This window comes from Neltuma alba, unplaced genomic scaffold (genome assembly GCF_004799145.2).
Source record: "Neltuma alba isolate B1F8T4 unplaced genomic scaffold, ASM479914v2 tig00013752_pilon, whole genome shotgun sequence".
Lineage (NCBI taxonomy): Eukaryota > Viridiplantae > Streptophyta > Magnoliopsida > Fabales > Fabaceae > Neltuma > Neltuma alba.
This window is the reverse complement of record NW_021637890.1, coordinates 22429-50135: the sequence shown is the minus strand read 5'-3', so window position 1 is coordinate 50135 and position 27707 is coordinate 22429. Positions and strand designations below refer to the sequence as shown.

At 35.1% G+C, this 27707-nt stretch overlaps 4 protein-coding genes across 6 annotated transcripts; 1 reads left to right on the top strand and 3 right to left on the bottom strand.

The window, feature by feature from the left end:
• Positions 1-7987: 7987 nt before the first annotated feature.
• On the bottom strand, positions 7988-10086 carry LOC114739059 (probable LRR receptor-like serine/threonine-protein kinase At1g56130). The gene is made up of 7 exons (XM_028927130.1): positions 9888-10086; positions 9741-9779; positions 9517-9647; positions 9111-9324; positions 8729-8960; positions 8357-8507; positions 7988-8269 (listed from the first exon to the last, which is right to left on the bottom strand). Exons 1-7 carry the CDS (start codon positions 10084-10086, stop codon positions 7988-7990), a joined length of 1248 nt encoding a protein of 415 aa, XP_028782963.1.
• Positions 10087-14442: 4356 nt separating this feature from the next.
• LOC114739058 (probable xyloglucan endotransglucosylase/hydrolase protein 23) lies at positions 14443-15518 on the top strand. Its single transcript, XM_028927129.1, has 3 exons — positions 14443-14742; positions 14835-15028; positions 15125-15518. Exons 1-3 carry the CDS (start codon positions 14443-14445, stop codon positions 15516-15518), a joined length of 888 nt encoding a protein of 295 aa, XP_028782962.1.
• A 1412-nt stretch (positions 15519-16930) lies between these two features.
• Positions 16931-19888, bottom strand: LOC114739053 (ribosomal RNA processing protein 1 homolog). Of its 2 annotated transcripts, XM_028927123.1 has the most exons (2): positions 18359-19886; positions 16931-17329 (listed from the first exon to the last, which is right to left on the bottom strand). In XM_028927123.1, exons 1-2 carry the CDS (start codon positions 19721-19723, stop codon positions 17309-17311), a joined length of 1386 nt encoding a protein of 461 aa, XP_028782956.1. In that variant the 5' UTR covers positions 19724-19886; the 3' UTR covers positions 16931-17308. The 2 variants fall into 2 exon arrangements, with proteins under 2 accessions (XP_028782956.1, XP_028782955.1); XM_028927122.1 differs by having other exon boundaries at positions 16954-19888.
• An 891-nt stretch (positions 19889-20779) lies between these two features.
• On the bottom strand, positions 20780-26809 carry LOC114739055 (extracellular ribonuclease-like). 2 transcript variants are annotated; one of them, XM_028927125.1, is made up of 8 exons: positions 26555-26809; positions 25795-26080; positions 25599-25663; positions 25429-25493; positions 22392-22478; positions 22188-22318; positions 21727-21832; positions 20780-21464 (listed from the first exon to the last, which is right to left on the bottom strand). In XM_028927125.1, exons 1-8 carry the CDS (start codon positions 26716-26718, stop codon positions 21244-21246), a joined length of 1125 nt encoding a protein of 374 aa, XP_028782958.1. In that variant the 5' UTR covers positions 26719-26809; the 3' UTR covers positions 20780-21243. The 2 variants fall into 2 exon arrangements, with proteins under 2 accessions (XP_028782958.1, XP_028782959.1); XM_028927126.1 differs by having other exon boundaries at positions 26564-26809.
• Positions 26810-27707: the final 898 nt, after the last annotated feature.

Sequence of the window (27707 nt, the reverse complement as noted above, 5' to 3'; positions counted from 1 at the left end):
AAAGTGGAGGGAGGGAAGAAAAAAATGGAAAATGAGATGATTATTCAGTAAATTACGTTTTATTTTCTTAAAATAAACTAAGAAACTAATAAAAATTATGTTAATATACTACTTCCAATCTTAATATAAGAGTTAGATAACTACTTTAGGAAGATTAAGTGAATTAATTAAGTTAATTATTGGTAACAAATGTATATTGGCTTTTCTAAATTATCCTTATTCAATCATGTATATTTAAACTACACTAGGTGAAAACAACTTACAATCATAGGAATATTTTTTAAAACACATTATAAATTTATAAAACAAACTAGATTATGATCTTATAATTAGGACTGTCGACTAGCTCTTGTATTTAAGATCGGAAATGGTATATAATCAATTAATTGCCATATGGTGTTCATTTTTAAGTATCAATGATGAGAACGGTAATTTAAATTTTATATAACCAGTATTGTTGAAAACATGTATTGATTACATCCAGAAATTTGTATTAAGACCTATATTTAATTAGGAAAAAAATTGAAAATTGGGATGTAAATAGGATGGATGCTGCACTGATTTGCATGATTGGATTGACTTGTGTGGAAATAGTCAAAATAGAGAATAGTTAATTGGCGTGGAACAAGTTAGATATGGAAAAGGAGATAGAAGGGTAAAGAACAAGTTAATAAAGTTCAACCTTATTTCTTGTCAAAGTATAATATCTATTCTAATAATCTGAAAGCACCATTTTGCTCGGCGAGCTATGGTCATCCTATATACACGGCCCCACCAAGACCATCACATAACACGACCCAATCATTTATTTGCCTATTATTTTTCCAATTCCTTTCTACCTACACCTTCCTTCATTTGAATTGCTATTTTTATTGCAGAATGGGTTAAATTGCAAATTTATTCTCAAAATTTCACTTAAGGATGCTGGGTATCCAAATTTTTTTGGGTGTAAATTGGCTCTAAAAATTTAAAACCGCAGTGCTCTTGCGTGAAACTTTCTCGACAAATATAATTTTAGTCACCATTTAAGTTCTCAATAAATTTTTTTATTAATGAAACTAAATGTGTTAATATGAATTGATTGAAAATACATTTTATAATTTTAAGGAATTACAGTTTAATTTGATGTAAACTAGGAAGATCAGAATCAGTCTTAGGCGGTAGTATATATGAAATATATAGTACATGGTTTTACATATAAAAAAAGTGTGTGTATGACACATTATATATGTGGTTGTATATGATTGCATGCTCTGTTGCTAAGAGGCACTTTGGTGGCGTGAAATGTGGTAGCTAGCCGTTGATTATTTTGTGAGAGTGGAAAAAGAAACAAAAGGTGAGAACATACAAAACACGTTGGTGTATGTGGAACACTTCCAATCTAATCTCTAAAGAGTTTCAACTTGCAACGGAGCAAACAAACAAAAGTCCACACACACACACATAAACTCCTTGGGAGATTTGGTCTACTTGTCAAATGAAGGGCATAACCTTAATTTCAACTACTCTCTAGCTATTTGATTGATGTCGGATTAAAAATAGTACTGAGTTTTTGCTTTAGAACATGTCATTATATTTTGTGTCTTTTGAATGATAAACAGTAATAATTAAGGAATACATATAACTATTATTAAATGATGACAATATAGAGTCATGATTAAAAAACGATTTTAATGAATATTTTATGTGTGTATATATTTGATTTTTTAAAAAAATTATATACCTTGAAAATACATAATGAGAGAAATTAAAAGATTATATCCAATCTGTCAATAGCTAGTTGCCCCAACAGTAACACCATTCATCACGTTCAGACGATGAGGTCTGAAGTTTGAGCCCCGCATTGATGTTTGTATGCAAGCATGTGTTTTTTAAATTGTAATAAATAAAAAATGATTACGTCCTAATTAAGGAAGGCATGGATTACTTGAAGTGATTTTTTTGTTTAAATTTGTCATCTTACCTTACCACATGAGCTCCCTTAATTATTAGGTGAATCCCTTTTTTCCATGTTAGATTTGGAAGGCAAAACTTGATTGGTGGGATCAAATTGGCTCAATGGCTCAAATAACACTTGAAAGAAAAAGAGTGAATCTAGAATTAGAAATGAAAATGGGATTCAGATTTAGAGGTGGAAAAGTCAAATAATTTAACAAAAAAAAGCGATGATTGGGCTAATTAAGCCTAAGTGTAAAAAGAACACACAAGGGTAAGACCTAATAAGCCGAGGCTGGCCGGGTCCATTGCGTGATTTAAACTCAGAAAGATTCCAAGTTTGGGTCTTCTCATAATTGCTCTTGACGTGTGAAATCCTTCAGGCCCGAAAAAAAAAAGTGTGAAATCCATGTCATTTGTAGGACCAGCTCTTTTCTATCATATAAAATTTAGCTTCTATTCCAATTGAACCACAAACTAAATTTATGTTAAATAATAGGAGGTAAAAATATCTTATAAAATTTCTATCTTTAAATACTTATCAAATTATTGAAAACAATAAAATAAAAGCTGAAAATGACATCCCATCTGCCAGGTTTCGAGTTTTCCCTTCAACTGGGTCGTCTTGAACCAAAATTTCTATCTAGCTCCCTAATTTTAACAATACATAATAAATTCAATGCAATAACTTATAATTATCATTTTGGAGAAAAAGATAACAGTTTTTTGCCATAAATAACATAAGGTTTATGTCTTATGTCTTATCATTATTACTTTTAACGAGAAAACAAAGCAAATTAAAGTGAGTAGTGCGGAACATTTCTTCGTCTATGCATTCAGAACATTGAGCTGACATGGTAATCAACTTTTTCCTTTTTAAAAGCGAAAAAAGGTTGGTGGTAACTTTTTTTTTTTTAAAAAAAAAAACTTGCTAAAATATGGAAGGACTAGCAAGGAACTTGACAAGTGATAACGCACTTCCTTCTGCGAATGTATAGGACATCTTCTAGAAGGTGTTATAGGTTTTTTTTTTAATAAAGTATTTTATAATTTTAAGGAGTATTAAATATTTTTATTTCATATATACTCATATTAATAATAATAATGTGTGTATAAATTAATACTTCGATGTTGGAGTTTAAGGTACCTAATAAGAATAATATTAAGAATTATTTTAGTTTGGCAACAAATTTATATATTTTAACTGTTTTTATTGAAACGATGAGGTAATTAAAAATATTATATGAATTCAAAATTTCAGTTGAGATACCTCCTTGTGTCTAACGGATAGCACCGACCTTCCAACTCTCTGTTTTGTTTCATTAATTGGTTTGGTCCTACGCGATAATAAGTCCATGCATGCCCATACGGGTATTTCGAATGGCTCGCAGTTTCTAATTTCTAGTACGGACGATGGATGCAATATTGTAGATTTGAACCATTTAATTTCTAGAAAGTACAGGTTCATCCTTGTCTTAAATTATATCTATATATGATATAAAATACTAATAAATTGTGTATAATCATAAGTCGTGAGATTATAATTTATTTCAGATTATATGCAACATAAAGGAGTACTCACACTAGTTATAATAAAAAAAATAGATAAACTAACATGTATCATTATAATTTTGTTCATGATAAGGTCTGTGAACTTTACTAGATATGAAGTGGCGGAAAGAATTCAACCCATTCTGAATGGTTTTGAATTGTAAAAAAAAAAAAAATATAAATAAAATTATTTTAAGGAAAATACAAATATATTCCCATAACCTTTTGCAATCAAACCCTTGAAGCTTGAAGTATAATAACATGCATGGCAAATATCCACTTCTTCATCTTCATGCAAACATGTAAATTAAAAATGGTGAATGGTGAATGACTAATTTTTTCGAAAACAAACAAGAAAAGCAAAAGACTGAGAATTTAAAAAAAAAAAAAAAAGAAGGAAGAGAAACAGTAGAGAAAATAATGTAATTTGAAGGGAGCATCACGAAAAACAAGAATTATAATCAAGTTCCAGAGAAAGAAAATAAATTAAAAAATCTCAATAACAATTTAAATAATCTATAATAACAAATTTTAGAATAGAGAATAATAAATTTTAAGACTTGTTTTGTAATTTTTTTCTTCCTTAGGATCTCATTATAATCCCTGTGAAAAAAACAAAAAGAGATGGTGGATTGGTAAAAATGCAAGAAGTGGGGATTTGCCCGTTCTGACCTTTTAGAAAATGATATTATATATCATATCAGTCACAGTTAATGCATGAAAGAATTTGGAATTTCTTGCCCAAAAGAAAAAGAAAAGAACATGTTGTTTTTAACCCTTTATTGTGTGGCCAGAAAAGGGGAAACGAAATAAAAGCTTCGGCAGTTAATGCCATTGCCCTTTTATCCAATGTCCTCAATAAAAATTATCCAACAAGTTTTGCAAACAGAACCAAATATATATAGGACTGAAAGAAAGAGAATATACTATATAGTATACTATAATTAACTACGGGGCACTGTGCTTACAGTGTATTGTATCAGCCCCATTTATAAACTTTACTCTATGACTCAGAAGCAAACATGATGGACACGACACAAGCCTTGTTGTTTTAACAGAAATGGCGTGCTTTAATGAATCCTCAGCTGTTGTTTCGCAAATGAAACGTCGGCACTTGCATCTTCCCAGGTTGTCCCTGTTCCTCCCCCCAGATGCATATCTATATATCTAATTTATATCTACTCCATCGTCTATGGCTAGCTAGCTATCACACTTACCATCATTCATTCAATCAACAACAACAACAAGACGTGGCTCAAAGCAAATTCTGGCCATTCGTTGCATGTTACAGTCAAAGACATTTAAGAACAATAATTTAAAAAAAAAATCCATTTAATGTTTCTGCAATGTAATTCTTCTTTTCCCTTAATGAGCGTCAGCTTTTCCATGCATGCATGCCCCCTCTCCCTCTTGAGACTTGAGACCCCTTAACAACGGCACGTGGTGATCCTCCATTGTTGCAGCATCCTTATTTAAATCGATTCAGTTAATTAATAAACATGCATGGTCGTAGCTGTTCTAGCCTGTGCAGTGAAGACACTAGAGAGAGAGAGAGGAACAGAATGTTGCTGTTTTTGGGTCCAATTAAGTTCGAAGCTTTTGATTAATTTTGATAGAGATATGATAGTCCAATAGAGTTCGAGTTCATTAATGAGGTTTGGTGAAATTTCTGAGCCCAAAGATGTGATGTATCGAACTCTCTTTTACTGCAAATCCGAGGTACCATAGTTAATGTCCTATAACCATAATGCCCGAAACATAACCACCACCCTCTTTCTCTATCTCTCTTTTCCTCACTAATATCATTATCACATTCATCGTTATCACCTTCAATTCTTTTTGCTTCTCTCTATTCTCTGGTCGCTTTTCAACTATATAAATAAAATCTCTCCTACTGCCTCTTCTTCTTCAACCTGTCCCTCCTTTGCTTTCCTCCTCTCTGAGTTAAAAGAAGAATCTGATGAAAAATGAGATTACGTGAGCTCACATTTCTGCTGTGCCTTCTGTTCTGGGCTTGCTTTGGTACAATAGTACAGTGGCGAGGAAGACTTTGCTTGTTAGTGAGTTGAGGAACGAGTTAAAGAAGAAGAATATTAAGAGCACGAACGAATCAACAAATGGTGATGAATACTACTACTTTTGCAGCTCCAAGAACAACACTACTGGTTTAGAAGACAAAAGAATGGTTCCTACAGGACCAAATCCACTGCACAACAGATAGAATCATCACCGAGGCAAGTCCAATTCAGGTCCTGTCAAGTAATTTTCGATTGTGTGTCACCGTGATCTTTAGTTCCGAATGTATAAATTTTGGTTTTTAGTTCAACTTCATCTTCTTTGTTACTTTGACTCTGCCAAGCAACATTCTCGTTAGCTTAGATCCATATTTGTTACTTGTAATTTGGTTCCTTTTATTTCCAAGGAAGCATGGTAACTTATATATTATCGTCTTGTTTTCTCGCAAGATCCAGTTTTGCCCCACAGTTGTTGATTGCGGGATTTAAATACCAATACACACACGCGCACACACACACACTTCACAAACAAAAAATTAAATTTGCGATGAAATTCATCTCTGTAATGGAAATCAGGGAAATCCTATTGCAGTAAATTGATTTTGCAAAAAAAAAAACAAAAGAAAAGAATGCTACAAATTTATAACACAGTTTTCATTGGAAATTTCGTAAAAAAATCTTCCATTTTATGGTAGTTTTGGGAGAGAAAACGTCTTTCAGGCGAAGAAATAAGATGAGAAGTTATACAAATTACTAGATTTAGTGGTTAGTTATTTATTTTGGAAGAATAACTAATGTGACAGCTTTTTTCAGCCAGAGCCAATAATGAATAATGCAACGACAAACAGACATGAAATTTTACCATTTGAAGTTAAAAACACAAAGACAACATTCGTAGTTAGCTCTCTACCTTTTTTTTTTTTCTTTTTTTTTTCTTAAGGCTTTTGGTTCACCTTTTTTTTTGCCCCTCAACTCTGAAATATTCTTTGATAGAAATAAAAAAATTAGAATAAGATGTTAATGTGATTGCTTGTGAGTTGGGAGCATTGAATGAGAAAGGGGAGAGAGGGATGAAAATGGGTGTGGCCCGTGGAAGATCTGCCATACAGCATTAATTTGGTCTTCTCTGCTGCGAATTCAAGGAGATTAACACTCCATCCTTCTTATTATAACTCATTTTAATTAACTTTCACGAATTAAGAAATAATAGTAGTCAAGTTAGTAAATATTATATCTCTCATCCTTAGTACAAGATCTAAATAACTAATTTAAAAACATTTAAAAAAATACTCCCTCCGTTCCTTATTATAAGAGACACTTGATGCTTATGCCATGTTCCTATATATAAGACACTTACAAGTTGTCTCTACTTTTTTGTGTTGATTTACTATTTTACCCATTTATTATCTCCAACTCACACTCTCTCTCCCTTTCACTTCTCTTTCTTTTAATAATTTAATTGTTCTCTCTCATGCTCTCTCTCCTTATTAATGAGGGCATTTTTGGAAAAAAAATTATACTTTTTATACATTAATTGTTCTTAACTAACTTTAACTGTTTTTTTGATCAACGTATTTCGGTTATTTGTCTCTTATAATAAGGAACGGAGGGAGTAGTTAAGTTGGTTATTTATAACAAATATATATTAACTTCCTTAAATTACCTTTTATAGTCATTTGCATTGAAACTATCTCTTAGTGAGATCCCCTCACATTTAATAGAGATATTTTAAAGAAAATTATAAATTTGGGAAAGAATATAGATTGAGGTCTTAAATTTAACGTCAAATAACTAGCTCTTATCTTAAGCATTGGAAGCAGTATTTTCCAGGTTTGTGATCATGTACCTATATCGCTGCATTTATTCAAGACTAAGTCTTCTAACATAAAAACTGAGGCAATGGAGTAATGCAATTGTCTCCCAGTGAAACCATCTTATCTTTCCGACATATTGCCACACATATAACTTCAAACAGCCTTAGTAACAATCCTCCCTATCAATGAAATGCTTATGATCTAAACTCAAAATTAAACATCCTTCATCCAACCATGCATATCTTCCAGTAGTCCAGAAATAACATCAATTCGTTTGTATATGTATCAGTATGATTTTCACTCAAAATACAGGCCAGATAGATTATATGGAAATAGTTCAAAAGAGAGGAACATTACAAACAAAAGCTGCAACATATGCATATTTTCTGAATAAATACATACATGGCTTATTGGTTGTTGTATGATACTTTGCATGCTTTCCTTTTTATGTATACAGCCAATAACATAGAGTTCCTTTATGCACAATGTTTACCTGGAGGCCAAATCAAACGAAATACACACTTAAATGTAGCTCCTATTATTTGGAGAAATTATAATGCTGTACTGCTGTAAATGTGGTGTACCATGTACCATATAGACAGAAGAAATTTTCTCTTGTTTGACAGAAAAATTTGCAACAATACTTAGCCTTGTATATATAATGCTTCTTAATTAATTCTCATAATCATCATCATCATCGTCATCATAATCATCAGCAGCCATTTTATGCCTTCGATCAAGGAATATCGGTCTCATTGGAGTCGTGACCATTTCAATTTTGAAGGTTAACAATGCTACAATTTCTGACATGGGAGGCCTCAGATTTGCACTAGATTGAAGACACAACAATGCCACATGAATTGCTTGCATTACATCCTTCTCTGCAAAACCGTGCGCTCGCAGTTTCGGATCTACCAGATCCATCAGCATCGATTTCTCATAAAGCTTCCATGCCTGCAGTAATGAAGATTTGCATGTGTAAGCTCAGATTACTAGCCATTAAGAAATAAACAAGTTTTTGTAGAAACTAATAGAGCTTACGTATTCAGGAAGGTACTGCATTTCTGACGGTAGAGTAAAATCTGTGTTCTTTCTGCAACTGATAATTTCAAGCAATAGAACTCCAAAACTGTATATGTCTACCTTTTCTGATAGTTCCCCTCTAGTAGCATATTCAGGAGCCGTATAACCTCTAACCGAGCAAGACAATGCAACAACAATATGTATGAATGCATGTTAAAACTATCGATGTCAAAGCAATTTGGAAGTTTCTTCATATGGATATATACCGCTTTGAATATTTGGATTCCCATGATAATGCAAATTTAACATGATAAACTGACTAGCGTAGGAATTTTTCATTCAGAATGAACCATGCTTTTCAATACAGTATCGTTTGAATTAAGGACTCACAATGTTCCAGCAAACTGAGTACTGAGGCAATCTTGGTCTTCGGGGAAGAACCTAGCCAGTCCAAAGTCTCCGATCTTGGGGTGAAACTTGTCATCAAGGAGAATATTGCTTGCTTTGATATCTCTGTGAACGATTCTCATGTGTGAATCCTCGTGCAGGTATTGTAATGCCCGTGCAATTCCAAGGATGATTTGGAACCTAGTGCTCCAATCCAGAAACTGATTATTGTCTGCTGCGTAGCAAGCGCATTGAAAAGCACAATTGATTGGTTATGTCAATCCTAAGTTCTGTAAAATGCTAAAGAACACAGGTTATTATCAAGAACGTCTGCTTTGGACTTCAGTAATAATGAATAGGATCATACAGAAAATAGGAAAGATACCATTGATTATGAGGTCCAAACTTCTGTTCTTCATGTATTCATACACAAGGATTCTTTGAGGCCCATCAATGCAGCATCCTAGGAGACGAACAAGATTTTTGTGTTGGATGCTTGTAATGAGTCTCACTTCTGCCAGAAATTGTTTTTCTCCTTGTTGTGCTTTGTTCAGATTCAATGTCTTCGCTGCAATTAGCCTTCCATCTGCCAACTTCCCCTGTCAAAAACATAAAATGCACAATCATCAATAAATCAAGCCTCAACTTCCAGAAATGGTTTCTTATGAACGACCCCATCAAGTGTTCCCTTAACTATTTAATTAACCTGTATGATCGTTACAGTAATAAAATGCATATCGTATTGATGCAACATGCCAAGAGAACTCCATTAGATTCAGTATAAGTTATACCCTAAAGACAGGACCATATCCACCACTTCCAAGAAGATTATCAGGATTAAAATTCATTGTTGCCTTCTTCAGGGTCTGATAGTCAAAATAACTCATTTCCTGAACGCTGCCACTAAAAAAGTCTGCTGATCCTGTGTACATACATGGAAACCACAACATTTGAGGTTATGTAAGGTTTTATTGTTTTAATGTACAAGGTAGTATGATGTTTTGTTTCAAGTTACCTTGCTGCTTCTTTGAAGAAGCTATTATCTTCATTACCTCTGCCCGTGCAAACAAGAGCAGCATGATTAACAAAACTATCCTTCCATAAAACAAGTGCACTCATAAAAGATTTTATTTTAATTCTGAGATTTTCATATAAATTATACCCATCGGAGGTTTTGGCTTTGCCTGCAATGCCGGTTTGATACGCTTCCGACACAGAAACACAAGGATCAACAGTATTATGAGTACTACTAAGACTACCACAAAAAACTTAAATCCTCCGAAGCCACTGAGCTGGGCCATGGAAACCTGAATAACTTGAGAATGTGAAGGAGGTTCCACTGCAGTCACAAAACTGACCATTAATCCTCTGGTTCATGACTCATTTTTAATGAGGCAAAAAAATGATGCAAGTTCATGCAACAATTCATGAAAGGTGATGTCTGATAAAGCTAAGATCCTCCAATTCTCATTTTGGTCAATCTAACTTGGACCAAACTTGATCACCAACTTGAGAAAATTATGCTGCTAAATCTCCAGAAAATGACGCACAAGATAAAAGAAACTGCATTTGCTCACTATATATGTGTTACAGAAGAAAGCAGAGAGATAGACTGATAAAAACAGACTAAAGAAATTAGCAGAGAAGTGAACCGTGGAGTGTTCGGCGAGGTAGCGTGAAGGAGGAAGACAAGCTTGGCGATTCAGCCATATGGATCGTCATGTAACTTGAAGAATATTATGAACGGAAACCATATCCTCTTTATGTTGATATTAATTTATTAGGTAACCCATTGTCATTGTTGAAAAATCGAGATTGCCAGAGATGCTGAGAGACGTGAGCAAGGTGGGAGGGGCATTCTAAGGCTGTGTTATAGAAGTGATCGAAACAATGCACTGTTTGGATTATGCGATTATAGTACAATGACAAATACAAACATCCAAAGTCCAAACATAAATTTCTTTGCCTTCTTTGGTTCTCCTTCCAATGCAATTTCCATAATATTATTTTAGGCAACGGAATCTTTTTTTTTTTTAATATACTTCATCTATCTTTTACTCCTCTTGTTTTATTTATAAGTTTCTTCCAATATTTTCACACAGACCAAGAAATTTTTTTAATAAATCTTAAATTTCATTAATTCTCATTTAAAATTCAATAACTTTTCAACTTTATCCCTATTTAATATACATTATACTTTATGTAAACAAAGTCAAGAAAATAATAAATGAAGGGAAAATTGTATAATTATGCAAAAAATTTCTCTCAATACTCGATAAATAAGACAAAAAAAATCTTCTCTCTCTGCCTTATAAATAGGATTAGAGGAGTAATAAATATAGTAATTAGGTAATTGATTTGTGTACATTAAAAAAGTTACGCAATTTTTTTCCGAAAAAATACTGCTATGTGAATTTACATTCAACTGTATTGAATCCTTATATTTATCTTTATTACTTTTCATTCCTCTCTAATTTCATTAATTTTTTCCCATATAGATAGAGAGGGTTTGAATATTTCCACTTCATCGTTATCTTTATAAATTTTTGCCTTTTACATTACATATAAAAAAATTTTTATTGTGTCCTAGGTAAATTACGCGCATTTTTTCAAGATTTAGTAAATTGACCACAACATGTGTTTCTTCCACCAAAAAAAAAAACTGGAGAGATAAAGTTATTTTTTATTTTACACAATTTAATACACACAAATATGTTAATGTTAGGTTTAAGTCTAAGTCATCATCCAAATGTTGCAGGTGAAGCTTGCGAGCTTGCGAGATAATGTTATTTTAATGCATATAAAAAAAGCTTCTAATAAAAGAAAAATAAAAACAAAATGAACTAAAGTGTTCCCACAAAGTAATTTGGAAGGCCCAAACTGTTGGGCCTTACTTGTATAGAGGCCCGAAATGATTTGGACGGACTATGTCTTTAGGAGCATGGCTTCTTGGGTAATAAAAACATATTAACAACCACAGAGGAAAACGATAAATATATAAAAACAAAAATACAATTGAAGTACTAACAAGTATTGGTTCAAGTGAAAGGGACTTAGACACCTTAAACATCATGTCCTGAGTTTAATCTTTGAAGCGGTGTGTATGAAAAAAATACTATTGGGAGGAGTCTCCGGTACGGCACTTGACAGTATCCCAAGAGATTAGTCTCTTACCGTTCGGGTGGAAGGATACTCTGGGTAACAAAAAAAGTACAATTGAAGTCATCTAATTTAACGCAAAGGACAACACAGTACACAGAGAAACCTAAATGGTTACAACATTCCAATAATGTAATTAACCTACTCAACCTAATGAATATGTTTTCTTATTGGAATTGTACCTTGTGGGTCAATTTGTAGATTGATTCACGAATTTAGAGATATCAATAAAACAACACATAAAACAAACTTTTTACTAAGAAGACACATTGCGTATAATTATTACTTTCAATAATCTAAATATCATGGTAAAGTTTTAGGCAATTTTTAATCAAATTTTAAGAAAAGGATTTCCTACCTAAACTTTAGAGAAGTTTTTAGTTTTTAATAAAAATTACAATTTCTAATATTTTTAATCAAAAGATTATAAAATATAGATTTGTTTATGTGTGTGTTTGTTCCCTAAGAAAATAAGATATAAATTATAGTACCACATTAATATTAATTATAAAATGATAACGAGTAAGGATTAGAATCCATCATATATAACTAGCTTTGAAGGAAAGCTCCATTATTTTAGCAAGAAACCGACAATAATAAGCTACTAAATCTAATAATAAATCTGCCTAATTACCCCTTAATGTATAAACTCTCCCAACTACTTTCGTTTTTTAATGTATTGCTGGCTACCTCTGGCTTTAATCTCCCTTATATAACTTTAATTTTTTGCCAGTTTAATAAGTGATCCATACATCTGAGCACTCTTTTGGTACAATATTCCAAAACTCTGCAAAGCCAAAAAACTTATATTGAGTTTGAGAGAGCAAATTATATCCCCTTATATCATGTACTTATTACCCAAAAAAAAAAACACCAAATTTGTGATGAAATTTGTGTGTGTGTGTGTGTTCCAGCTGGGGATTTATTTATTAGTGTGCACTAAAGCTTCGTTTGATTGGTTGCTTGGTTAGCTGAAATTATACTAATGAAAGCTCATTTTATGGGTGACAATAAAAGTCCCAAAATAAAAGCAAATAGCTCTTAGCCAATAATAAACAACTACATATACATGCTACATACACATGCCCTCTCTAGTTACTTACTTCTCAGTTCCTATTTATAAGTCACTTCCAACATGTTTAACACAAACTAAGAAAAACCTTAAACTTCATTAACTATCATTTAAAATTCAATAACTTTTTCACTTTATCTCTAGTTAATATACATTATATCTCATGTAAATAAAGTTAACACAATAATAAATGAAGAGTGAAATTGTACATCTATACAAAATTTTTTTCTTAGTGCCCTATAAATACGATCAAAAAATGTCTTCTCTCTCTGTCTTACAAATAGAATCAAAGGAGTACTCTCATCCTTTTATTAAGGTGCCAATTTTTAAATTCATCTTATTCTTTTCATAAAATTTAATTTGGAGTTGTCTAGTTATCAAATACATTTTTATCAATTTTATCCCTAATTAATTGTATTATCATTTTCCTATGCCTTTTTTTAATCTTTTCTCTTTCCCAATCTCATCAACCCTCTCATATATTTCATATATATTTATTAATTTTAACTAATATTAATAGATTTTTTTAAAACATTTTGAATCTTATAAGAAGAATTAGAGATAGCATAAGTTATCTCTAACTTCTTTATTGAAAGTAAGGGCTTGGTTGGATTAACGATCAATAGGCACATTTATGTAAGTCGAGATAACATTTTTCTCACATAGTTATTTTTTATTCTGTAAATCACAATTGAATAGTTGTTTATATATTATTTATAAGTCATTTCAAACAAACTCTAAAAATGTGGTTGAACTATTAATTTTGTTTATAAATAAAATTTTTTTTTCCAAATTTACATTTATTTAAATATATAGAAAATAAAAATCAAAATTTCAAATCTTCTTCTAGTAAATATAGTAAGGATAATATTTAAAAAATTAATTAATGCTCCATCAAACATATATATAGGATCATCAATTTCTTTTAGTTAAAAAGCTTCTTATATATAAAGGAGCGGAGAGAGTTTGTGTGTATATAAAATAAAACATGCGATATTTTTATATATTTTATGTTATAAAATTATAAAATTAACGACCCTATTAGTATTTTTTAAATATAATATCAATCCATGTAAGAATATTTCAAAGGTATATTTAATAATTGGTGAGACAAGTAAGTAATTATGAACTAAATAAAGTAAAGGTTACTAACAATAACCACTAAAATGTGGACTGTTATATTTGAATGAAACTCATATATACATATAGAGATGGGAGAGACTATAGTGCGCAAAATGAAAGATATGAATTAAGAGCCAACAATTTCGACAATACATTACTTATTCAACCTAGCCCCTCCACCATAATCAAGTCAACCGCCTCCCTATATATTACTTATTCAAACTTGCATGCACTGTCATCACTACTCTTCACTAAATATTTACTTATATATCCGCAAATCTCTTGGCTTTTTAATTTGTCCCCCCCCCCCCCTAATTGAATTGCTGGTTATTATCACCCAATTGAGAGCAAAGTAAAGAAAGAGATGAGGCTGCAGAAGGATGGCTCTGAAAATGAGATAATCATAATTGGTTTTGTTGCTGTTTGTAGCTTATTGGTTGCAGTGTTTGGAGATGGAGACTTGGATAGAGATCTAGAAATAACATGGGGTGACGGGCGTGCGAGGATGGTTGGGGATAATAATAATGAGCAGATTCTGAAGCTGTCTCTCGACAGAGATTCTGGGTCTGGATTTCAATCCAAAAACCAGTACTTGTTCGGAAAGATTGACGTTCAGATCAAGCTTGTTCCTGGTGATTCTGCTGGTACTGTAACTGCCTACTATGTAAGTCCATGTTTACTTGATCGATCTCTGTCTGTATATGTATATATATTGTCATAATTTCATCATCGTTTAGCTTCTTTCTTTCCCTTCAGTTATCTTCACTGGGTTTTGCTCACGACGAAATAGACTTTGAATTTCTGGGTAACCTCAGTGGTGATCCCTATGTTCTTCATACAAACATATACACACAAGGCCAAGGCGACAAAGAACAGCAAATCTATTTGTGGTTCGACCCCACCAAGAATTTCCACACTTATTCCATTCTCTGGAATCCACTCAACGTCATGTACCTCTCTCTCTCTCTCTCTCTCTCTCTGTGTCTCTGTGTGTGTGTCTGTGTGTGACGATACGAATTTTGATTGATTTTGTTGTGATGTATCAGATTCTACGTGGATGGGACACCAATAAGAGTGTTCAAGAACTTGGAAGCAAGAGGGGTTCCATTTCCAAAGAATCAAGCGATGAGGATATATTCGAGCATCTATGACGCAGATCAGTGGGCCACGAGGGGTGGTGCAGTGAAGACGAATTGGAGTGAAGCTCCGTTCATTGCTTCTTACAGAAACTTCAATGATCGGCATGCTTGTGTTTGGACTTCGTCTTCTTCATCTTCTTCTTGTTCTTCACACCACCAATATTCATGGTTGCGGCATTCCCTCAACGCCTCTGGGGAAGCCATGATCAAATGGGTCCAGAAAAACTTCATGATTTACAATTACTGTACTGATACCCAGCGATTCCCGCATGGCCTCCCTCCTGAATGTTCATCGCCTTGAAAAATAATGCCCTCGCTTTTAGATTTTGCCACTGCAATCTGCATCAACTTATTTTCTTTCTGTAGTGTGTAAATGATGATGATGATGATGATGAAGCCGGTGGTGTTATTGTACTTTTTTTTTCCCTTTTTAGATTCAAACTAGAACTCTTCAAACTCTAAAAACAGTAAGTTTGATAGTGTTTGCAATTTATGCGAGATTCACAAGGATAAAGACATTTAAAAAAGACGAAAAAATAAAATAAAAATGATTTTCAAATCTCGTTTTGTTACTGATATGGGAATTAGTGCGAATAGCACTGATGACAGGATCTCCAGTTCGATCTAATTTATATTGGCCCATGGCCTGTAACCAATGATCAAGATAATGTATTCCAGTGATTTTTATTTAAATCTCAGACACACACACACACAATCAAATAGAAGGCCCAAAGGCGCCATATTCTAGGAGCCCAAACTATGTAATTGAATAAATCCTTCTCTATCTGTTACGGGTCAAGGGCTCATTTCCCTTCTTCAAATTCCGATTCATATTTTTCGTAGAGAAACACACGTGCGCGCGCGCGCCTCCCCCCACCCAATACTATCTCAACTACACAAGTCTTTGAATTGAACTCATAGCATGGGAAAGATCATATTATCTACGGTTAATTGAGAAAATCAAAACATTCCTACAATCACAAGTTATGAAAAAGACGAATGTCCTTTTTGGGAAAAAAAAATGAAATGAAAAGTAAGGATAGATTAGAATATACTTTGAGGCTCAATAATAAAAATTTATTCAGTTGTGGAAACTAATCAGATTTTTATTGATTTGTAGAAGAAAATTTAGAGGAATAGTTGTCATTCAAGATAGGCTCAACATGAATACTGGATTATGTTGGAGTATGCAATATAATTGGCTATCCATTTATTTTTACCTGAAAGGAGATATTACTCAAACATAGGACTCGTTTTTTCAAGCAATTCACTCTTCATGGAGCGGATTACAGCAAATATGCATTTGAATTAGAATGAAGCTCATAGCAATGGAACGACATTTTAATTCCTGATCACAGATCATCATACCAAAACAACTAAGATAAGGAGGACCACACAGAAGCTACCCCAGCTACAGTCTCTCTTAAATTCGTTTCATTCGTATAACAGGTATTTCAGAAAAATCGTCTCTTGAAAGAAAAAGGCAATGATGGGACGTTCATCAAAGATGACAACAATGCACGAAGTTGACAGAAACCAAAAATGTTCACTAGAAATAGAACGATTCCTCTCCTTAAGGGAAGTATGAAATCCCTACTACTAGGTGCTGTCCAAATTCTGTGACCAAACAAAATTAGAAGAGTTTGCCTTAATAAAAAAAAGTTTCCCCATTATGATCATTATTCCCTCTAACACGCTGCATTCAAGTCCAAATGACTCCATAAACTCATACACGATTCCATCATTAATTTGCTCAGAATTAAGAAACCACATAAATATATTTCAAGCTCCTTGAGTTTGAAGACATGGCTGGCTATCAACAAAATAGAAGGCTATAGTAACTAGAGTAAACAGGTTGCTTCATACCTATTTTCATGTACACAAGAGTGGTAAGCATATTTACAAGAGAAAACTAACTAGCCACAAAACAGCTTACTGGGGCCCCCAAAAAAATTCCAATTCAACAATGGGAAATGAATAACCAGGAAGTCAAGTGATTGTGTCCCGCACAAACTAAAAGCCCCAGTGCTCCTCTTTTACCTAACCAACCACGCCAGAGGGGTTCATCATGGCACAAGCTCTCTGCCCCTTTTATGGATCCTTTCGTCTTCCCTGTTAACCATCAGAAACAGGGCATTATTCAAATAACACCAACGCAATCAACAATCAACAATCAACTATCACTTTCATCCACCTTAAATCAAAAGCAGTAAAACACCACCCAGTGAGACCCAAAACAGAATCATAAACTCTCAACTTATGCTCAACTTGCGGGCCTTCATGCATTTGCCGATGGAAAGCAAATACAATCAAGCCATGCAAAAGGGCACCAACCAAGTCCTTGAATTCAGGAAAGAGCCCTCATGCTCCACCATCAATCATCCAAGATAGATCTTTTGATATCATAGGCAAGATAAACCTGCTAATGATGCAGATTGCTGAAAGCAATAAATCTTTGATAAGAATATGGCCAGGTATTCCCATGTAAGGATCATATCAGATGATAAACCTTTCAGCGGAATATGCCAAGAATTTAAAGAGGTATCAGATTAAAAGCATTACGAAATTGAATCCACATTACCATTTATCATCAAGAATTAAAAAAGTGAGTTTCCTTGAAAATGAAAAGTGGGAGATATTCATGATGTAAGTGAAAAATCGAAGTAACCTCAACATCACATTTCTCAATTCACATGTTCACTTGTGCAGAAAACAAAATTGATACCACAATAACCTTTCAAGGGTAGTAAATAAATCAGTGCTGACAATAATGTTACCGAAACATCATCCTATGACTTAAAAAAAACTTCGTAGCCAAAGAACATCATAGAATCATGCAGGAAGGGATTTTATTTTTCTCAATCGTTTCACAGATGGAGAAACACCCTTCACTGCCTTCCTGGCCTTCTTCAATTTCAGCTTTTTAGCTGGGAGCGGCATCTCCCGGATGGGACCTGGCGGTACACCTTTCTTAAGTGCACTTCCTCTGGGTGTAACAGAGGGAGGCAACCTCAAGCTCTGAGGAGGTAAAGGATTTTGTGGCTTCCACACCAAGTTATTTTTCATGGAAAACCTTACTTTCTTTTTACTTCCCTCCCCACCCTTAACAGCTTTGATGCCTTCAGCATCTCCACAACTCACCTCAGAATCTTGAGATTGCTGTCCTTTTAAAGTCTTTGTTCTCTTTCTCTTCTTAGATACAGTTCCCGTAGTGGTAGCTTCAGGAGAATCAGAGACCCTTGCAATTCCATCATCCAAGCCTGCTTCGGCAGCAACAATCTCAAACTGCTTCTGGAGGTTTGAAATCACAGATTCATTCAATATATTGGTTTGTTCATCGTTTGAGCCATTTTCACAAACTATGACTTGATTCTCATTCTCGGTAGCAATCTCCTCCTTCATAGAATAAGAGGGATCACGCTTCTGTTTCTTCTTAGCCTTTTTCTCCTTGATAATAGAGGCTTTTTTGTCCTTCTTACATTTTTTCAACTGTTTACCAGCGGCTCCATTAGAAACCTTTGAAACGTCTTCACAACATTCCAAACCACCTTCTGGAGCATCCACATCCATAGTCGTCGCAATAGGAACTAAAGTTGGCACATCGTCTTCATCCTGATCATCAACATCAGGAATTGAGAACTCAAATCCTGAACATGCCATGTCTTTCTCTAACTTCTTAAATTCCTCATGTAGAGCAAACAATACTTTTCTATTTCCCTGGCAGCATTCAGGTGAAGAGCCCAACTCATAAAATTTCATCGAGAACCCCATGACTAATCCTATAGTTCCAAGCACCAAAACATCATCTCCCGAATCGATCTCATCCCCTGCCTTCTTAACCTCCAACAATCTCTTCGCCATCTTTAGCAGCTCATCAAACATATTAGACTTAATCTTTCCCAACAAGACTTTATCAGGCAATTTTCCCATAACGGTGATAAAGGGCTTGAAGAGAACCTCAAGCACTTGCGACCGAATGGGAAGGAAAGGCCTAAGCTCTTCCAAGAAAATAGAGGCAATGTGGTAATTAACTCCATTGCCCTGCAACTTATCTTCGGCAGAGAAAGTCCTCTCATCCAAAACACCCACTAACCGTTGGGTAAGTTCCAAATCCCACGAATTCTTTTTGAGAAGAACAAAAAAATTGTGGAGAAATCTCCGAATTAAGAGGTAGAACTTGTCTAACCTGAGGGCGTCAATTCCAGACCATTCGCGACGCATAGTGAGCACGAAAGTGGAGAAGTAATGCTCAGAGAGACCCAGATCGAGAACTAGAAGCAGTGAGGAGAGGCGATCAATGAGTTCAGCCTGAACAGGGACCTTGTCCGCGTGCCAGACGCAATAGAAGAGGCCCTTCCAGAGCTTCTTCATGTCGTCATCGGGAAGTTGGGATTGTGAAGGAAGCCACGTCTTGAAAAGGACTCGAAGAGCCTTGTCTCGAGTGGCCTTGTTGCAGCAGGCAAGCTGCTTGATGAGGGAGCGACCCAGCTGTGACCCGTTCTCCATCGGTTCTGTAGCCGATAGACGGATGGATGCACGGTTTGGTCTTTTGGGAAACCCTAGAGCTTCGCGGGTGACGACGAAAGATGAGTTTTATTATAAGGGCATGAATTATCTCTCAATGGACCCTAACGGAACAATCGAGCGACAGAGCACGGAATGACGAGGTTTGGTCGCCGTTGTATTTCTTGCGTACTTCGGTCCACGAAAATTAAAACCCTAGGTATTGTTCTGGATATAAATTATATAACTCTGTGTCATGCTCAAAACGTCAAAGTTTACCATTATTATTTAAATTACAACATTTTCAGTTTACATGGTTGTACTTGTATTGATTTTTATTAAGACAGTTGCTAAACTGTGAAACATTAAGATCTGAATGGATTCGCCATTAGCAATACAATTAGTATTAAAAGGTAGGAAATAAATTAAAGTTTTAGACTTTTATAAAATAATTATCAAATTAAAATATTTTATAAATCATTAAGCTTTGGGAGGAAGTATGTAAATGGATAGGCTTTAGGCTTATTACTTTTTAACTTGTACATTTTTTTCAGTTCAAAGACTTATTTTTTGCTTTTCAACTCACATTTTATTTCTGTTTTTTTTTCTGAGCTAAAAATTGTGTTTAAGGTCTTGGATTATGGCACTCTCCATGAGACTATGTATGTGTCAACAATATTTTCCTTGATCAACATTGGCAGGCATTGAATTTAAGAGTATAAAGATTTAATTAAGGCCTCTTAAATAAAATCTGCTAAAGAACATTCATAAAATGCCTGATCAGTTAGATGATAAGATCACGGACGAAAATGAAACCTTGCATTCACGTGCTTGGTTTTTTCTTTTTTTTCCTTTTTTTTCCTTTCTTAATGTAAAGTTGAATTTTAGCAAATTTTGATTGCTGAAGCATTGTTAAAATAAATTGTTGGATCTTCTTGTTCCTGATTTTGAAGTGTTTCAATTGATCTCCTCAACCATATAACCTGATAAAAACTGTTGCAGTAAACTCAACTTTTGCAATTAAAAAAGTAACAAATTACTATTTACAAGGCCAAGAAATACCTCTAAAATCCATTATATATATTTGAAGTGTTTCATTTTATCTCTAACAAAGTAACCTTTCATCCCCACTTCCACTTCCACACTACCCCTAAGGTCACACATATATTTGATTGCATATAAACATTTGACGTTACAAATGACAACTAATCATCTAGCTTGATTTTATAGATTCTGAAAAACTTATGGGGGAGGAACAGCTTACATGTCTCCACATAAAGAACTTGAAATTTGGATCAGACTCCCTTCTTGCAGGCTTCTGCCACGGAAAAATAAGGGTCTACAAGAGAGCCCTGCATCTCATATGTCTGGATTAAGGAAAAATGACATGAAGGTGAAAGAGGGTGAAATTTAAATTTTGATATAAACACTTTTCTTTTCTATTTCTCCTGAATGTACGTTTGCTATATATATATATATATATATATTTTCTTGTTTCATGATTGACAGACATCTTCAGACTCTTATTTGGTTGGGGCACTCATGTTATTGCTACTATTAGGAGGACGTCTTGAAAGAGGGTGGTTCCATATAAGCTTGGCGTACTCGGGGTGATCAACAAAAGGATTCCGATTATGCTGATAAAACTTGCATATTCTTTCATTTCTTAATCTCTCTTCTCTCGAAGGCGGACCAACCTCATTCCATTTTAACAATGTTGAAAGAAGTCCCATCTCTTTCTTTTCTGCATACAAGTAAGTGACAAAACATAAATTTCAACCCACTATTCTATTGTCTTTAGATCCTGCACTACTATGTATCATGGTCGGGATGAGATAACATATGAGATGACACAGCATATCAATATTGAATTTGACAAGAACACGAGAAGGATGGATTCTCCACATCGGGATTGTCAGACAAGAATGCAGAAATCCAGGTGTTATAAATTAGAACTTCAAAACTCAAGCAAGCCGCAAATTCAAAAGGAGAAATATTTAACGTACCTGTACTGGGGGCATCTGAGAGGCGAAGACCTGGAATTCTTCCTGATTGTTGGAATCCATAACAGACTTCCATGTACATCAATGCCCTTGCAATATCCCCTCTGACCTGAAGTCATTTTAATTTCAAGACATATCTATGAAAAATCTTTGCAATAAATTAGTTGAGTGAACAATAAATTAGTTATCCGTGCAGAGAAATATCAATGTCTACATGATTCTTTCACTAATTCTGAGTTTTTCTCTGGGAATGAGTTGGCCATGAAAACCATTAAAATGGAGCTTAATAGCAATCTTTACAGCCGAGGCTTATAATTCAACGCTCAAAGCTTGGTAGCCACGATAAATCTCTCGCACGATCAGCAATCAGTTACAAGGGTTCAGAGAGGATAAATGGGGAAAAAAACAAGAAGAAGAAAAGAACCATATGTATAGACCATCAGACCCACATACACATACAATACCTGCCTCGGTGGAGCCCATCTTTCTCTGTCTGTTTCAGTGTCCAGAGCAGCTTCTTTGTTCGCTGGCTTCAAACACTTGGAGGATTTAGCCTCGCATTCTCCATAATACTTGTTTCCCCTTGATGCATTGACTAAGAGAAACATGCACCATCAATAGAAATCAGAATTTTGTGTTTAAATATATTGAGCAGTGGATTCCCTTACCATTTGCATCAGCAGGGCGAATGTTATGTAGATCCGTTAAAGAAGGACCATTTGTTAGTCCATAAGAACGAGGCCATAGATGCTCTCCTGGAAAATGTTTCTTAAATGAGTGAATCCCAATCATATATTACTTAGTTTCAGGAGCTATAACTCATTATTGCATTTACTTTATCCCATTCTTGTCTAGAAGAGGCATGGGTTTCTTTTCATTTTCGAAAAGTTCATAACAAGACCCTTGTGTTTCTAGTGTCAAAACTTGATCAAGCCATCAGCCATATAAGTAAAACTAAGAAGGTTGATTATGACAAAGCAACAAAACAAGCAAAAGTTGAGCACATTTGCTTAGCAATTGATCTAGCCAAGAGTTCTGGGATCCAAATTTCTAAATTTTATCTTATCTTTTGCTTTTGCATTCAGTCAATATCAATATCAATATCAAATTATGTCCTCGGCAAGTCAGAGACAATTTATACAGTTCCATAGGTATCAAGACCCCTTTGGATAACGCCATGTAGCTGCCTCACAGGTTATGCCTGTCAAATAATTTAAATTGTAAGCCATCTTTCTGAACTTCCCACAACTTAAACCCCATCATAAGATGTTCTGGAATTTTAGACCTTTGTCTCTTGCGCTCAACTTTAATCCCTTGAATAGATTATAAGAATCTTTTGGTCAAAAAAAGAACACATGATAAAAATCAGTTGTTTGCCTTAATTGTCATTAATCATACATCATGTCCTATTACGGATCAACACTTTCAGTAAGTTGAATTAATAATATGACCTAATTAAGAAATTTAAGCATTCTTTAAAATGACCTATAAATTGAACCTTGTATACGTGTATTTTAATCGCTGATAATATGTTATCATTTCAGCCTTTGGTATCAAAATGTTATTATGAGATATATAAATTAACCGAAAACTAATAGGTCGTTATTGACCGTTAGAACAATAAAAGCAGTATGCTATAAATAAGTCCCTTCGTTGACAGATTACTGAAGTAAAGTGCATTTCAGTTCTCAAGATTCCCTTTCGTCTCAGATTCATTCTCTGTTTCTCTTTTCTCTCTCCCCCCTATCGCTCCCTCTTCCTATTATCTTTCTATATCAGTGGGATCTAAGAGCCAGGTCATCCTCGGCAATATGGCTGAAACACGAAACCAGACTGCTCTCCGTGAGGTTGATGAACGCGTGCGACAGCTGGAACAGAACATAGATACTCGTATACGATTTCTTGAACAAAGCTTACCGAGGCTATCGACCTTGACAGACATGGTGGAGGGTGTGACGGCACAACTCTCTGGGCTCATGCAAGACAAAGAAGAGGCCGTTAACAGAACAAGTGCGCGCAACGGAGATGAGCATCACAGAACAGGGCACGCGGAATACCAGAGAGCAACTCGTTTTACGGAGATAGAGTTTCCAAGATTCCAAAGAAGCGACGTTCTTGGGTGGTTGATGAAGTGCGAAAGGTATTTCAGGTTGGACGAGACCCCCGAAGAGGTGAAGGTGACGATAGCGAGCTTTCATTTAGATGATAAGGCGTCCAACTGGCACGAGGCGTTCGAACATTCCTGGGCAGGCGAAGTATTGTCTTGGGATGAGTACGCAGACGCCGTTAAAGAAAGATTCGGACCCCCCTATGAATCTCCGATGGAGGAGTTGATGAAGCTTCGACAACGGGGATCGTTGGCCGAGTTTGACGACCAGTTTGACAGTATTATCTGGAAACTGCGACTTCCAGAAGAGTACGTGGTCCAAGCATATGTCGAAGCACTGAGTGAAGATGTCGCCGGGTCTGTACGTCTCTTTAAACCCGCGACATTGAAGGACGCAAGAAGAATCTCAAGGCTCACTGAGTTCAATATGCAGCGAGATGCCGAGAAGGCAACGGCTGCCAAGAACGGTGCAAACATGTCTTCTGGTGGGGGCCGGGGCGTTGTTACCAGCAAATCAAGAAGGGGTGAAGGCTTACAAAAGTGTGTCAACGGGGAGCGGGTACTAGCAAGAAGTGAAGCCATAAGCGAATCATCAAAAAACTTTGCCTTTGGCTCAAAAACAGGAAAACCTCAAAATGGACTAAATAAAATGCTGTCTCCAGAAGAAGTTGATGAACACAGGGCGATAAAATTGTGTTTTTTCTGTCACGAGAGATTTTCTAAAAACCACCAGTGCCCACAGCGTAAGAAAATGCAGTTGCGGCTTGTGAAGAAGGTGAAGAAGGTGAGGCCCAAGATGGGCTACTGGATGAAGGACCCGTCAGTGATGAGTTTCTGAGAATAATAGTGACTTGAATGGAATAGAATTTCTCTTCTATCTCTCTCGTCTCCCTCTCTGTGTCTCTCTATTCTATCTTTTCCTCTTCTCTCTCTCATTCCCCCCGTATATTCCACATCAGTGGGTTTTTCTAAAATTACAAGCCTATAGACAAATTTCAGTGGCTACCAGAAGTACTCAGAAGTTACCTCCAAAGTACTTTGGTCGTTGCAGAGGGTTAGAAACGGTGGGAAGGGTTGGCTGCAAACTAGAACTACCAGCTGAATGTCGAATTCATCCTACATACCATGTCTCATTGCTGAAATTGTATCCAGACCCATCAGCAAAACAGCGGCATGCCCTTGTTGATTGGGCAGAACTACAGAAACCATTGAACCAGAAAGAGTGTTCAACAAACGGGTTGGAAGAAGACGAGGAAGAATGATGACAGAAATTCTAGTTTAGCTGATGAGGAAGCCACACGGGTTCCTTGTATCAAGTTCAACAGCAGTTTCCTAAGTCCGCAATGCATTTGTAATTCAGTTGTTGACAGATTAGTGAAGTGCATTTCCTTTCTCTCAGATTCCTTCTGTGTTTCTCTTTTGTCTCCCCGCACCCCCAATTTCTCCCTGTCCCTACTGTCTTTCTATATTAAACATCAACGAAGAATAAACATGTGAAATTGAGTATTAGCAGCAGCAGATGCAAAAACAACGCGATTGAGACCAAAGTAACTGACATAATGACATCGTAACTCTAGCAAATTGACTAGTTGACTCACTATTCCATCCCTGTGGCTTTCCGGATAAGCGTTTTGGGACAACTCTCAAGGAGTATATTTCAACTCTGCAAAACATGAACCATCAACTATATAAAAATCAGCCGATATGATAAATATAAGGCATTCCAAGTTGACCGGTTAAAGCAATATCAGTAATGGCAGGTCCATACACTCCTGATGAAGCATCAGGTTCATCAATATTGGCAGCATCAAGAAACTTGAGGGCATCCCACACCTGTTAATCAAAGAAGCATCTTAGATCTGCAGATTTAAAACTCAATACAGAACATAAAAGTAAAACCAGTTTATTTGTACAAAGATTTCATTGAAATTAAAGCCGCATATAAAATAAAAACCAGAAATGACCTCTTTGTAGGATAAGGAATGATGTGGGGCAACAAGGCTATTTAACTTTTTCTTGAGTGCTTCACCTCTTAAATGCTTCACGTGGGAATAGTAAGAGGAAGTATCCTCACAAGCGTAAGTAGAGGAAGCTGGATAGTCCTGGGCGTTGGCAACAAGACTGAGGAATAGCAAGTACAAGGAAATGATATGAGACAGCCATCTGCATGTGACATTAAAACATGTTAACCATGGCGGCTCCCACAATCTCCTAGTGAAAAAACAACCAGTAGCTTCATAGCGTCTGTGCCTAGATAATCAAAGCGGGAGGGGAAAAGGATTAGGAAGCCGGTTATGATGAACTAAATTGGAATGACAGGAAGAACGAAATGCAAGATATTCACAATAATATCAATACAGGGTGCTAAAAATAAGCCGAAATATATGAAGGTCAAACAATGAATATATTTAGCAGTCCTGCACACAAATTTAGATGGAATATACCCAAGATTAGCGCATCCAGATTCGTCTCTACCAGAAACACCTAACAATCAACAAATTTGATGATTACCCAAGTCCAAACTAGCGATGATGCTAGTAACATCTAAAATTAATGCAGTAATCCAGAAAGATACGCGCAACAATAATTATACAAGATATCAGTAAATCATCCCGATATATTTTCCGGACCACTTGCCAATGTTGAATTCTAGATAGTTTCATCAAATATAGATAATTTCAAAAAATGACTGAGGCTGTGAAAACAAAGGACTAGTCGATGAACCTCTCATATACATGAGAAATTGGGATCAGGCGCTTTTGACTGCTGGCACAAACAACCCCACTTCGACATGGGAGATGGGGAGTTATGGCGGGTGATAAAGGTTCGAAGGTCGGCATAGACAAGGGTAAGAGCAAATTGGCGGCAAGCGAATGGTGCCGCGCCATTATCGTTTTGCAGTGGATAAGGCGAGGCACTGTGTTGTGCACTGAACCAACAGTACAAATGTTGGTTGGGTATGGAAGGCCATTGGGTGATTTCCGCCGCTGCTCCAGCAACGAAATTCTTCTTTTTTCCTTTGTTTTTTCCTTGCCAGTTCCAATATCGAAATTCGAACCATTATTTTTATTTTGACTATAAAGGCATGTACAAGTCAAACTTGTCCCTCGCCTAAAAAAAAGGTCCCGTATTAATGATCACGGTTCATAAGTGGAATCAAAATGCTGGGAAAAAAAAATTGGAATCAAACTTGTGATAAGATTTCTAAAATACTAGATCCAGTCCTAATTATAAGAGTTAGTTAACTAATTTGAGGAGATTAAGGAAGTAAGCTGAGTTAGTTATTTGTCCTAAATAGGTGTTTTCTTTCCTAAAATATCTTTGTCGATTAAGTGTATTGACTAGAACTATCATTGTTAGAGGAGCTACTTTAGAAAAAAAAATGTATAAATATGAGAGACAAGTGGATTGGGGTCTTATATTTATGATCAAAATAAAAGTCAAACAAGGTCTTATATTAAGGACCGGAGGTAGTAGTTAATACTCATTTTTTGCCCTTTTAAGTTTTTACAAATTTTAGTTTTAATTTTTCAAATTAAAAATTATAGTTTTTGATCCCCCAAGAAATAAAATAATCTAAGTTTTTATTAAATTATAAAAATAAAAAAAGATTGAAAGACCAAAACCAAAATAAATACAACTTTAAAGCACCCAAAATTATATCAATCCTTTCTAGAAAAAACATGCTTATATTTGCCATGGAATTTATGCTCCGTAAGGTGAGCATATGCAGGGGCTTTTGATGGAATGAGATGGCACGATCATTAATAGAATATTGTCTAGGGTTTCATATGCTTGTGCACTTTGATATAATTACAATTTTGTTTATCTATGAAAATTTTAAAATTTGGGTAATTTATATATTCTTCCTGAGATT

Bases quoted from the DNA above. Each gene is read 5' to 3' on its own strand.
- LOC114739059 (XM_028927130.1), bottom strand. From the start codon at position 10,086: ATGGTCAGTTTTGTGACTGCAGTGGAACCTCCTTCACATTCTCAAGTT. The intron at 9,648-9,740 runs GTAACTTGAAAC...GTATGTACACAG, and splicing joins TTCTTCAAAGAAGCAGCAAG to GATCAGCAGACTTTTTTAGT. The intron at 8,270-8,356 runs GTAAGCTCTATT...TCATTACTGCAG, and splicing joins TGCAGTACCTTCCTGAATAC to GCATGGAAGCTTTATGAGAA.
- LOC114739058 (XM_028927129.1), top strand. From the start codon at position 14,443: ATGAGGCTGCAGAAGGATGGCTCTGAAAATGAGATAATCATAATTGGT. The intron at 14,743-14,834 runs GTAAGTCCATGT...CTTTCCCTTCAG, and splicing joins GTACTGTAACTGCCTACTAT to TTATCTTCACTGGGTTTTGC. The intron at 15,029-15,124 runs GTACCTCTCTCT...GTGATGTATCAG, and splicing joins TGGAATCCACTCAACGTCAT to ATTCTACGTGGATGGGACAC.
- LOC114739053 (XM_028927122.1), bottom strand. From the start codon at position 19,723: ATGGAGAACGGGTCACAGCTGGGTCGCTCCCTCATCAAGCAGCTTGCC.
- LOC114739055 (XM_028927125.1), bottom strand. From the start codon at position 26,718: ATGGCGCGGCACCATTCGCTTGCCGCCAATTTGCTCTTACCCTTGTCT. The intron at 25,494-25,598 runs GTATGGACCTGC...CATGTTTTGCAG, and splicing joins CCTGATGCTTCATCAGGAGT to AGTTGAAATATACTCCTTGA. The intron at 21,833-22,187 runs GTATTGTATGTG...AAATGACTTCAG, and splicing joins GATGGGCTCCACCGAGGCAG to GTCAGAGGGGATATTGCAAG.